This window comes from Seriola aureovittata, chromosome 19, assembly GCF_021018895.1.
Source record: "Seriola aureovittata isolate HTS-2021-v1 ecotype China chromosome 19, ASM2101889v1, whole genome shotgun sequence".
NCBI classification, from domain to species: domain Eukaryota; kingdom Metazoa; phylum Chordata; class Actinopteri; order Carangiformes; family Carangidae; genus Seriola; species Seriola aureovittata.
Genome location: NC_079382.1, coordinates 23,946,854 through 23,960,000, shown reverse-complemented (window position 1 = coordinate 23,960,000; position 13,147 = coordinate 23,946,854). Strand labels below are relative to the sequence as shown.

Genomic DNA, 13,147 nt, shown 5'->3' with positions numbered 1-13,147 from the left:
ACCTCTCAGCATTATATTATTTAACTTTTATTATATGAAGCAGTAACTGTAGCAGCTCTGTTAGAAGTAATAATAATAACAAACTTTATCTGTAAACCAGCTTTTCAAACAGAGGCTCAAAGTCTTCACACTGAGAGATGACTGCAGGTCTGTTCAGCCTGACACTTCTCTGCTCTCCGCTGAGCCTGAGGCTTGATGGTCCGTTAGCTCCACCTAGTGGACAGATAGTAGAACTACACCATGTGATGTGTGACGTCTCTGACACTGACTGGGTTTCTGTCACAGGTCAGACTGGTTCTGACGTCACTCTGATGTTTTTCAGACTTGGACTCTGAAGTTATGAGGAAGTGACTCGTCCTCAGATCAAATGCTCACAGACACCAGGACTGACGAGGGAGAACGAGCAGCTGCTTCTCTCCAGATGTTTCCTCGACACATGAAGGTGGAAAGTGTCTGTAAGTCGACCTGAAGTGAGTTCAGCAGGTGAGAATCCTCCAGAGAAATCTGTACATGTCTGATGAACAGGATCACTGTGCGCACCTTGAGTTTGTTGTTTCTGGAAGCTGATTGGCTGGTTCAAAGTATTGATTGGACTTTAGTTGAACAATTTCTGTCTGAGTTAAACTCCAGTGATTTCAGAATGACTGACATGTATTGTTGTTCATGGTTACCGTGTAAAATCAGCAGCAGTTTGACTGTAACTGAGCTCTTGTTTTCAGTTATCAGTGAAAAATGTGTCTGAACTTGTTGAACAGGTTTGATCAACATGACTGAGGTGGATTTATTTTAACTGATAAAACTCTGAGTCTTCAAACAGCCATTTTACAACATTGAGACAGATTTGGTCCCTTTGTCTCAGTCCAGTCTCAGCTGTCCCAGATCCTTTCTAGATGGACCAGAACCAGTCCAGGCTGTAAGGGACTATGTGTCTGTTTAGGGCCCTCAGACATCAGAGGCCCCCAGAGGAATAGAACATGTGGACTCTCCTTAAATTTCTCTGTTTCTTAAAGACACAAACTTAAATAAAGGTTTGGAAATGAAACAAAAATGGACATGCTATTATTTTTAGCATCTTACAGGATCACTGTGCTCACCTTGAGTTTGTTGTTTCTGGAAGCTGATTGGCTGGTTCAAGTAATAAAAATATTCTTAATAATTTCTGTTGGGTTTAAGGACAGTGATTTGAAGATGATTCATTTAGATGTTAGTGGCTCACAGAATCAAAGGAGGTTTGATTTTAATCTTGAAGAATACGTCTCTGGAGGTCTCATTCTCATGGACACGATGTCTCAGTGACGCTTTGATGGAATTTCTTCACATTTGAAACAATCGGTCACTAGGACTCAAAGATGAACTGATTAACAACTTCATTATGACAAACTGAGGGATTAACAAATAATACTGGCACAATAGAACATTTTGACAAATAACTTGGAGGAATCCAACACATTTGGGATTTTAAATGAGAAATAAGACATTGTGGAGGTGTTATCACAAATAAAGGTGTCAGTGGGAATGAAATCCTTTTTGGGCCTCAACAAGAATGGACAAGAATATTTGTGCAATGTTAATGAGCAGAACTAATGTTTCCTGTGAAGTAAACCCTGTTGTAATGAAGCATGTTGTTGTGTTGGTGTGAAGGTGGGGGCTCTGCCATGGATCAGTGTGAGGACAGAGAGGAGGGAGCCCCTCCCTCTAAAACCTCTCAGTGTGGGGAACATGAGAGAAAGACCAGAGCTCAGAGGTGAGATGAGGATCTCTAACTGTCCATGACTCACATCACTGCTCCATCATTATTCACACTCTCTGTCACATCTGCCATCAACTACTCAATAACAGCTCAAAGAACTAATAACCAACTACTAACTGTCTCAGTGAACAAAGAGCCAACAGCTGATCAGTCAGCTGATCAACAGCTGAGGTCAGATCACATGTTGATGAACAGGAGAACGTTAATCAACCTCTGTCTTCTTACTGAGTTTCTATCTGCTGCTAACATTTCACCTGGAGACAGTCTGCTCACAATCCATCTGTTTTCAGGTTAAAACTCCTTTTCATTTGTCACTTGTTTGTTTGTATCAGGAAGCAGCAGCAGAGACCAGACGCTCCTGAACCCAGCTGTGTGTCCATGAAGAGTGACCGGTCTATAGGTCACTATATTGACTTTAAAGATGGACGACCTGCTGAAGGAAGGTAAGAATTTAAAACTGACCTTTCTTATTATCTGACTCTCCTGAGAAGAGGAATCATGTCTTGGTCCAGGTCTTCATAGTCTGTTGTAGGACTGAACTACCTGCTCAGGTAGCTGCTGACCTTCCTGTCCATCATGGTGGTACCTTGTAGATGAAAGTGAAGATAAGAAGCTTTGAAGCTGTTTTCCTCGGCAGTGAGAGAATCAGACCAGCTCTTATCACGGCCGCCACGAAGATACGTCTGGTCATTTCTCTGTTTGGAAACTTCCAAAGCAAAAAAGACTTTTCATCTGCTGCCCTGATGTTAGCACTGATAAGCTCCGCCCACAGTTCTGTGTCTGAGCTGTGATTGGACAGTTGGTTGTTGTTCATTATTTTGACATGTGAGGAAGAAGCAGCTCCCTCTCACCTCCAGAGCTTTTTCTTCAGTGTTGGCAGGTCTCTGCTGCCCTCTGCTGGACAGCACTGAGACGTAACACACCTCCTCTCTCTGTCTCCTGTGCTCTGATTTATTTCTGATGGTGCAAAAAAAACAAGACATTCACTAATTCAGTGAAAAGACAAATAGTTGTTCTTTTTTCAATTGTTTCACATTTAATTATGAAACATGAGATTCACAGTTTAAAGCAAATACATAAAACAATATGTTCAGTAGGTTTTTATTTTGATTTGTTTTTAATGTCTTCTCACTGATTTTATATCAGATCCTAAAATTTTCTAATTTTCTCAGAATCCATCTGTTTTCAGGATAAAACTCCTTTTCATTTGTCACTTGTTTGTTTGTATCAGGAAGCAGCAGCAGAGACCAGACGCTCCTGAACCCAGCTGTGTGTCCATGAAGAGTGACCGGTCTATAGGTCGCTATACTGACTTTAAAGATGGACGACCTGCTGAAGGAAGGTAAGAATTTAAAACTGACCTTTGTTATTATCTGACTCTCCTGAGAAGAGGAATCATGTCTTGGTCCAGGTCTTCATAGTCTGTTGTAGGACTGAACTACCTGCTCAGGTAGCTGCTGACCTTCCTGTCCATCATGGTGGTACCTTGTAGATGAAAGATAAACTCAGAGGGACATCAGAGACATTCAGGCCATAAGCTTGTCAGGTAATCCTGACTTGTCCTCCTCAGTGAGCTGAGCCCTGAGTTCCTGAACGGTTGACTGAACAGCAGCTGTATCTCACAGACTGCAGTCAGAGATTTCACCAGGACTGCTGGTTTCTCTGAGCTGATCTGTGATGCTGAGGTCTTCCCTCTGAGGGCTGATCAGGATGGCAGCTGCTTTGGTCGACAGGGACGTTTGTAGTCCTGTATTTAGTTATTGAGGTGGTAGATTGTTACTGAACCAACAACAACTCTCATCTCCTTCTTCCTCTGGACTCATGACCGAGTCGTCTTCATCCTCATTTCATCAGGAATTTGAACTCATCAGTCACTTTAATAAGGTGTGTCAGAGTGGAGTCGTTCATCTTCCTTAAAGTTGGTGTTTTCTCCACAGAGTTGAGCAGCAGAGCTCAGAGGTCCACAGGGATCAGTCTGCCCAGCAGCATCAACCAGACCTGGACTCCATCTTTATGGTCTGTACATGTACAATCACACTGTTACTGTTTGAGTCCATCAACCAAAGATTAAATGCTGAACTACCGTTCAGGTCCTAACAGTGTCCATGTTGCTGTGTTTAGACCAGCAGGCCTTCAGACTGACGCATGAGTCACATGTTGTTTTCTAAATGAAATGTTCACTTCATCGTCTGTTCCAGCTGCTGGAGGAGAACATCATCAGTTTTGTGAAGAAGGAGCTGAAGAGAGTCCAGAAGGTCCTGAGACCAGATTACCCAGAATCCTCAGAGAGTCAGAGGGAGGAGGAGGAGGTGTTGGACGGTGAGGATGAAGAGCAGAGGAGGAGCAGAGAGGCGTTTGTGAAGATCACAGTGAACTTCCTGAGGAGAATGAAGCAGGAGGAGCTGGCTGACTGTCTGCAGAGCAGTAAGAGGATTTAACATGATGGAGAAATGAGACGTTTACTAACATCAACACATGGAGGGAAACATGTTCATATACTCATTCTTTAGAGGGAAGAAGTGATGAAATGTTGACTTTTTATTCATTGATCTTATTTGTTGTTTGTTCCTTCAGGACATTTTGCTGCAGTTTGTCGACAACAACTCAAATCTAACCTGAAGAAGAAGTTCCAGTGTGTGTTTGAGGGGATCGCTAAAGCAGGAAACTCAACCCTTCTGAAGCAGATCTACACAGAGCTCTACATCACAGAGGGAGGGACTGGAGAGGTCAATGATCAACATGAGGTCAGACAGATTGAAACAGCATCCAGGAAACCAGTCAGACCAGAAACAACCATCAGACAAGAAGACATCTTTAAAGCCTCACCTGGAAGAGACGGACCAATCAGAACAGTGATGACAAAGGGAGTGGCTGGCATTGGGAAAACAGTCTTAACACAGAAGTTCACTCTGGACTGGGCTGAAGACAAAGACAACCAGGACATACAGTTCACATTTCCATTCACCTTCAGAGAGCTGAATGTGCTGAAAGAGAGAAAGTTCAGCTTGGTGGAACTTGTTCATCACTTCTTTACTGAAACCAAAGAAGCAGGAATCTGCAGGTTTGATCAGTTCCAGGTCGTGTTCATCTTTGACGGTCTGGATGAGTGTCGACTTCCTCTGGACTTCCACAACACTGAGATCCTGACTGATGTTACAGAGTCCACCTCAGTGGACGTGCTGCTGACAAACCTCATCAGGGGGAAACTGCTTCCCTCTGCTCGCCTCTGGATAACCACACGACCTGCAGCAGCCAATCAGATCCCTCCTCAGTGTGTTGGCATGGTGACAGAGGTCAGAGGGTTCACTGACGCACAGAAGGAGGAGTACTTCAGGAAGAGGTTCAGAGATGAGGAGCAGGCCAGCAGGATCATCTCCCACATCAAGACATCACGAAGCCTCCACATCATGTGCCACATCCCAGTCTTCTGCTGGATCACTGCTACAGTTCTGGAGGAGGTGTTGAAAACCAGAGAGGGAGGAGAGCTGCCCAAGACCCTGACTGAGATGTACATCCACTTCCTGGTGGTTCAGTCCAAACTGAAGAAGGTCAAGTATGATGGAGGATCTGAGACAGATCCACACTGGAGTCCAGAGAGCAGGAAGATGATTGAGTCTCTGGGAAAACTGGCTTTTGAGCAGCTGCAGAAAGGAAACCTGATCTTCTATGAATCAGACCTGACAGAGTGTGGCATCGATATCAGAGCAGCCTCAGTGTACTCAGGAGTGTTCACACAGATCTTTAAAGAGGAGAGAGGCCTGTACCAGGACAAGGTGTTCTGCTTCGTCCATCTGAGTGTTCAGGAGTTTCTGGCTGCTCTTCATGTCCATCTGACCTTCATCAAGTCTGGACTCAATCTGATGTCAGAAGAACAAACAACCTCCTGGTGGTTTCAAATGTTTGGAAACAAACCTGAACCAACACTCTTCTACCAGAGAGCTGTGGACGAGGCCTTACAGAGTCCAAATGGACACCTGGACTTGTTCCTCCGCTTCCTCCTGGGTCTTTCACTGCAGACCAATCAGACTCTCCTACGAGGTCTGATGACACAGGCAGGAAGTGGCTCACAGACCAATCAGGAAACAGTCCAGTACATCAAGAAGAAGATTGAAGAGACTCCCTCTGTAGAGAAAAGCATCAACCTGTTCCACTGTCTCAATGAACTGAATGATCGTTCTCTAGTGGAGCAGATCCAACAGTCCCTGGGAGCAGGTAGCCTCTCCACAGATAAACTGTCTCCTGCTCAATGGTCAGCTCTGGTCTTCATCTTACTGTCATCACAAGAAGATCTGGACGTGTTTGACCTGAAGAAATACTCTGCTTCAGAGGAGGCTCTTCTGAAGCTGCTGCCAGTGGTCAAAGCCTCAAATAAAGCTGTGTATGTGAACATATATCCATCTACATTTACTGTATCTTCTTCTCTAGTCACGACAAAAAACACATTTTTATACTTGTTTTCTTTTGTTCTACTGATTCCTCTTCAGACTGAGTGGCTGTAACCTCTCAGAGAGAAGTTGTGAAGCTCTGTCCTCAGTCCTCAGCTCCCTGTCCTCTAGTCTGAGACACCTGGACCTGAGTAACAACAACCTGCAGGATTCAGGAGTTAAGCTGCTGTCTGCTGGACTGGAGAGTTCACACTGTACACTGGAAGGTCTCAGGTTAGAGTTCAGCTGTTTCTATTTATGACTCTGAGCTGTTATTCACTTAAAGTTTCTGATATTCACTGCCACTAGATTTTATAAAGGCCTCGTTGGCCACGCCTCCCTTCAGCCACAGCTCCCCACTCCCTTCTTGCTCTCAGAAAGGAGTTATGTAGCTCAGTGACAGCGACCACTAAACAACCAACAAAGAAACCCAACTGAATAAAATGACCCTGTCTACATGATAACCATAAAAAACAATCCAACCACAAACCCAATCACAAATTACTGTGATATGCTCCATGGTAATGCTGCCGTTAAGCTAAACAGTAATAGTAACATTTGCTGAAAACATGAATAAGATCAGTAAACAGTAAGTTAGCAAACATTATCATGTCATCTGTAGCTGTCACTAATGAAAACAGACATGAAACATTATGAACCATCAAGTTACTTTTTCTATTTTCATCAGTAAGAACTGAACTTTGAGGTAGTTCTTTTAAAGTGTGAACTGGCACAACACTGATTATGAACCATCAAGTTACTCACACTGGAAACAGACTGTGTTCACACTGACTATGCTGTTTCTCTGCATCTTGACTGCTGCTGTAGCTATATCTCTCTACATAGAGTCTGAAGGTTACGGGAGTGTTGGATTTGTATTCATTATAAATGTATTCCTGATTTATTTTTGATAGAAAACATCTTTAAAATGTCACCACATGCAGCTGCTAAAATGGTTAAACAATGTGTGTGTATTATTTCATGTCTGTTTCATATTCAGATTCAGCTTAGACATAGAGACTACAGTGGAAGGTGTCAGTTTTATGTGATTTTCCTGGTATGATGTCTTCTTCTTTAGTCACGGAAAAAAACACATTTTTATACTTGTTTTCTTTTGTTCTGCTGATTCCTCTTCAGACTGAGTGGCTGTAACCTCTCAGAGAGAAGCTGTGAAGCTCTGTCCTCAGTCCTCAGCTCCCTGTCCTCTAGTCTGAGACACCTGGACCTGAGTAACAACAACCTGCAGGATTCAGGAGTTAAGCTGCTGTCTGCTGGACTGGAGAGTCCACACTGTACACTGGAGACTCTCAGGTCAGGATAAAGCTGTTTGTTAGACAGCTGCTTTTCTTGCTTTAGGTTCTTGTTAGTGAAGATGTTCAACATCTGGAGGATTTTCCTGCTGACATGACTTTCTAAAACACTAAGTTCATCATATTTTCTAACTCCAGTCTGTCAGGATGTCTGATCACAGAAGAAGGATGTCTTTCTCTGGCCTCAGCTCTGAGCTCCAACCCGTCCTATCTGAGAGAGCTGGACCTTAGCTACAATCATCCAGGAGACTCAGGAGTGAAGCTGCTGTCTGCTGGACTGGAGGATCCACACTGGAGACTGGAGACTCTCAGGTATGGAAAGACAACAAGACCTCAGTCTCTGGAGGTCTGTCTCCTCTTTTATTTCCTGTTTCCCTGCTCGGGTCCGTCGTCATGAAAGACGTAAGACGTAAGACTTATTTCTCTTAGTTGTATTCAGAGGAGTGAGTCGGCCTGAATTAACCTCACAAGTCTTTTACCAAATGGAGACATCCCTTCATTAGAGAACATCAGTCTCAGTTTGAGCCATGATAGCAGGATGGATGTAGGTATGACAGTGTCGGTTGGTCGGCCCACCTCTTTGGTCCAGACTGTAATATCTCAACAACTACTAAACATATTGAGATGAGATTTAGTTCAGATACTTATGATCCTCAGAAGATTCGTCCTCTGGGGATCATAAACAGTGACCCTCTGACTTTTCCTCTAGCGCCTCCAGCAGGTTCACACTTTTTCAGATTGTGATAAAATGTGAAAAGATGTGCAGGATGGCGAGAGATTAAACCCTCGTGACCTCAGTGACCCCTGAATTTTCCTCTAGAGCTGCCATGAGATTTTTATTTGTGGTCCAGACTGAAACATCTCAACAACTATTGGATGATTGTGATGAAATGTGGTTCAGACATTCATGTTCCCCTTTCATTCATGTTCTTACATGAACTGAAATAGCCTTGGTGATCCTCTGACTTTTCATCTAACGCCATCATCAGGTCAAGATGTTAATTTGTTCACTACTTTGGTTTCAAGTCTATTTTCCACCTCAAACACCTTTTCTATATATATTCTTGATTATTGCACATTTGAAGTCAAAACAAAGAACAAACACAGATTCATTTAATTACATTACAAAAGCTTTGCTGCTGACAGAGATGACTCATAGGAACATTTATTCTCTGTTAACTTCAAAATTATAATTTAACAGTAGAAAGATTCAGTTTTTAACATTAAATTCTCAAGTCAAGTTAATGGACTTTGATTTATCAGATCCTAAAATCCTAAACTTTCCTCAGAGGGCTTCACAATCTGTCCAGCATACGGCCTCTATCATTAGAGCCTCTGTTTCAAACATGTAAATGACACGAAACACATTGAATCTGCTGTTAAACTGATCTGTGAACAGTCTGTAAACTGTTCAGTTGTTCATGTGTAAATTCAGGTCAACTACATTTTCAGAGACAACTCGCAGAGACCAATATTTCCCATTCTGTTGAATCATGTAGGAAGACATCAATAAAAACACAGAGCAGATCAGTGGTGACTCTTATTGTTTCTGTCACATTATCTTCTTCTTCTTCTTCACATCTTTTCCTCACAGACACCAGTGAAAGAAACAAGGAACCAGTTCAGACTGATGAGTTTCAGCCTGTTTCTGTGTCACACTGACAAACTGAGGAACACTGCTTCATGTTGAACAGCAGTTAGGACTCATGTTGGATAGAAAATCATTCTGACTGTGTTTCTTCCTCCAGGGTGGACCATGGTGGAGAGCACAGGTTAAAACCTGGTCTCAGGAAGTGTAAGTGTGGATTTAATGTGACTAATGATGAGCAAACAGCTGACTGTCAGTTTGTCTTTAAACACAATGTTGATGGTTGTAGAATGGGATGGATAACTCAGAGCTAGGGTTGGTTATAGGTGATTTGCATTCACCCAGGGAATGTGGATCAGAACAATGATGCAATGATGACGCAGCTGATGAGATGATCACAGGGTTTATTGTTGTTTGAGGGTGGTTCTGCAAACACAAATATAATGTCATATCACAACAGGCTCTGCACCAACTCTCCATCTACACAAGCACTCGACAGAATTACAGGTCACAACAATAATAAGTATAAAGAAATACTAATCATTTCACATCTCAAATTAAACTGCTGTACAGCCTGACAAGGAAACACATGTATAAATACAGACAGACTGTCTCATTAAAACTGAACAACCTCTTTAATTCTGTCAAGGAGTCTCTCCCTATACAACTACACATTCACTGTGCATTGCATGTTCTCAGGCTGCCATCTAGTGGCCAAACCTACTAATGGCAGCAGCACCGGTGGTACATCATCTAAAAGAACGGCTGCCACATTATTTACCGCACTCGCCAACGGAACGTGGCGACTCCGAACAAGACGTGACCGAAATAACATTAACCAAACACTAGACAACCTGAACTCAGTGAGGTCAACTCGGCATTTCAACATGTATTCAACTAAATTACCCCCCACCGAGCTTATTGACATTAACCAGGTTACAATAGTTCAGACTTCGCATGAGCAGAATAAACTGTACACCTAGGTGAATGGAAATATTATAGTCAACACTTACTTCCTGTCATGAACGCGCAAAAGTCCCAACAACAAGGCGAGGTCGACTTTCTCTTGCAGCTCTTGTGGGGAAGAAGACCCGACCACGTTACATTCGTCACTTCCTGAATGAGGCCTTCATTTCCACCAAACCCTCCGTTTGGGCATGTGTCCCTCTGAGGTGCCAGGCAACCAAACTGATTGGCATGTTGTCACATATGAAGCTTATAATTAACAACATATTCCCCAACAACACAATAATTACTGTAAACAACATTAAAGAACTGTAATTGAACTACCTACATTGGCACATAGGGGCCTTTTATACAATAGTTGTGGTATTTATTCATTCAAACGTTACTGATGAGAGATGTCTGACTACATGTGTCATTGATAAACTTTACAGGAAATAACAACATATCAGTCAATAATCAATCAATAATCCATCAGATGAGTCAGATGATAAACTGTCTTGTTCTCTCCATCAGATTCCTGTGAACTGGAACTGGACACAAACACAGTGAACAGAAACCTCAGACTGTCTGACAACAACAGGAAGGTGACATGGGTGAGAGAGGATCAGTCATATCCTGATCATCCAGACAGGTTTGACTTCTGGTGTCAGCTGCTGTGTTCAACTGGTCTGACTGGTCGCTGTTACTGGGAGGTCGAGTGGAGAGGAGGGGTTCATATATCAGTGAGTTACAGAGGAATCAGCAGGAAAGGAAACAGTGAAGACTGTGTGTTTGGAAGAAATGATCAGTCCTGGAGTCTGAGCTGCTCTGATGGTCGTTGCTCTGTCTGTCACAATGACAGAGAAACACCCATCTCCTCCTCCTCTTCCTCCTCTTCCTCCTCCTCCTCCTCCTCCTCTCACAGAGTAGCAGTGTATGTGGACTGTCCTGCTGGCTCTCTGTCCTTCTACAGAGTCTCTGACTCACTGATCCACCTCCACACCTTCAACACCACCTTCCCTGAACCTCTGTATCCTGGGTTCAGGTTCTGTACCTTTGGTTCCTCGGTGTCTCTGTGTTGAGTGTAGGAGGGAGAGTCTGGACGTGACAGCAGCTTCAGTCCTGTGGTTTAAATGTTGGTGGTGGACGAGGTTTCACTTTGGTTTCCATTTGAATCACTGATTGTGACTTTAATGAACTTCTTGTGTTCACACTGTGTTGACTCTGACTCTTACTTCTGTAACATTTCTGCAGCAGTGTCTCGTAGCTTCTCATGTTGTTGTCATGTAGTTCTCTAATAACAGACGTCCTACTTGTGTATTTGGTTTATAGAGGGGTCGTTCTGCATCACAGATACAGAACAGATGATTGTATTCAACCAGGTTTTACACCTGGAAACCACAAACAGAAGGAACGAGTCGTTCTCTGCAGCCGACTTCTGAAACATGTCATCAGTTCAAAATCATGTTTATAAGACATTCATGACTTTTCTTAACCCTCCAGATGTTTTTATATTCTGTAAACTCCCCCTGCCTTCAGGGTCAACAGTGACCCCCCCTCACCACACTGATGAAGAGAGAAAAGTCAGTTCAGTTCAAAGAGACAACAGCTGACATCATCAAGTTAGAGAATAAATGTGTTTCATCCCTGAGCAGAGAGACTTTATTATTCTTGTTCATAGTGATCTTTACCTCAAACTGCTGAATCTGCTGTGATTGACAGATGATGTAACCCAGCTGAATAAAACAAATAAACTATTATAAACTACCCAACTATTCACTGTAGATTCAATTTAATACTTTTATTTGTGTTATTTGATATAACAGTTATGATAACTTGGTCAAATCTTTTGTTTCACTGTTTCCCGCCACTAAATTTAACAATGTTTTACAGTGTGTTGTGAGAGCGAGCGCGAGGACGGCTCCGTGGTTCAGAGAGAGTTGAAGCAGCTGCTCAGTAACAACGACGAGCTGCACTAAAGTCAAGAAACGGTAGGAACTAAGTGAAAACTGTTATTGAAGTCCCGCAGATATCAGTTGACAGAGAAACGGTTTATCTGCAGGAGCCACGAGACCACCGGAAGTGCCGGTTTTAGATTCACTTCACCCGCCGCGGTAAGCTAGCATCACGATACTCGGTAAATATCTTCACGTTCCTCGGTAAGCTAGTATCACCTGTCTCTGTAAGCTAGTATCACCTGTCTCGGTAAGCTAGTATCACCTGTCTCGGTAAGCTAGTATCACCTGTCTCGGTAAGCTAGTATCATCTGTCTCTGTAAGCTAGTATCACCTGTCTCTGTAAGCTAGTATCACCTGTCTCTGTAAGCTAGTATCACCTGTCTCTGTAAGCTAGTATCACCTGTCTCGGTAAGCTAGTATCACCTGTCTCTGTAAGCTAGTATCACCTGTCTCTGTAAGCTAGTATCACCTGTCTCTGTAAGCTAGTATCACCTGTCTCGGTAAGCTAGTATCACCTGTCTCGGTAAGCTAGTATCACCTGTCTCTGTAAGCTAGTATCACCTGTCTCGGTAAGCTAGTATCACCTGTCTCTGTAAGCTAGTATCACCTGTCTCGGTAAGCTAGTATCACCTGTCTCTGTAAGCTAGTATCACCTGTCTCGGTAAGCTAGTATCACCTGTCTCTGTAAGCTAGTATCACCTGTGTCTCCATGCAGAGTTGGTTGCAGCAGTTTACTGTATGTTGTGAATATCACGGTGTAAAGAGAAACGTACTGAAGCTTAAAATGTAAGTTTCATGTAATATTCATGTTACAGAAAGAGAAATAAACAGAGTTTTAAGTCCCTGACTTTTCATGATGCTAGAGATGATTAATGATTTGTCAGCAGTGTTTTTGATTAGAAACGGTGAACTACAGAATTTAGTTTTACTGTTTCTAAGAACATTTAGAAAGATTATGTTTACTGAGGCGCTGAAACAGGTTCTGTGTTTCTATAGGAAAATACAGTTTTACTGTCAGTGAGAAACTAAAGTCTGAATATTTTATGTGTAACATTTGTTTTATTGAGTATCTAAATATTAGTTCAGCTGAAACAGTTTAATTCTAAATACATATATATTTGTACTGTGTCAATATTAAGCACATTTTGTTAGAATCAGTTAATTCTGATGTC

At 42.6% G+C, this 13,147-nt stretch overlaps 1 protein-coding gene across 1 annotated transcript; it reads left to right on the top strand.

Annotated features, from left to right (window-relative positions):
• Positions 1 to 313: 313 nt before the first annotated feature.
• LOC130187400 (NLR family CARD domain-containing protein 3-like) lies at positions 314 to 11,784 on the top strand. The gene is made up of 12 exons (XM_056404998.1): positions 314 to 483; positions 1,642 to 1,744; positions 2,083 to 2,193; positions 2,982 to 3,092; positions 3,688 to 3,766; positions 3,949 to 4,174; positions 4,325 to 6,128; positions 6,235 to 6,408; positions 7,312 to 7,485; positions 7,623 to 7,796; positions 9,233 to 9,279; positions 10,552 to 11,784. Exons 2-12 carry the CDS (start codon positions 1,656 to 1,658, stop codon positions 11,097 to 11,099), a joined length of 3,537 nt encoding a protein of 1,178 aa, XP_056260973.1. The 5' UTR covers positions 314 to 483; positions 1,642 to 1,655; the 3' UTR covers positions 11,100 to 11,784.
• The last annotated feature ends 1,363 nt before the right edge of the window (positions 11,785 to 13,147 follow it).

Coding starts and splice junctions, on each gene's coding strand:
- LOC130187400 (XM_056404998.1), top strand. CDS start 1,656: ATGGATCAGTGTGAGGACAGAGAGGAGGGAGCCCCTCCCTCTAAAACC. Junction 2,194..2,981: donor GGACGACCTGCTGAAGGAAG/GTAAGAATTTAA, acceptor TGTTTGTATCAG/GAAGCAGCAGCAGAGACCAG. Junction 7,797..9,232: donor TGGAGACTGGAGACTCTCAG/GTATGGAAAGAC, acceptor TTCTTCCTCCAG/GGTGGACCATGGTGGAGAGC.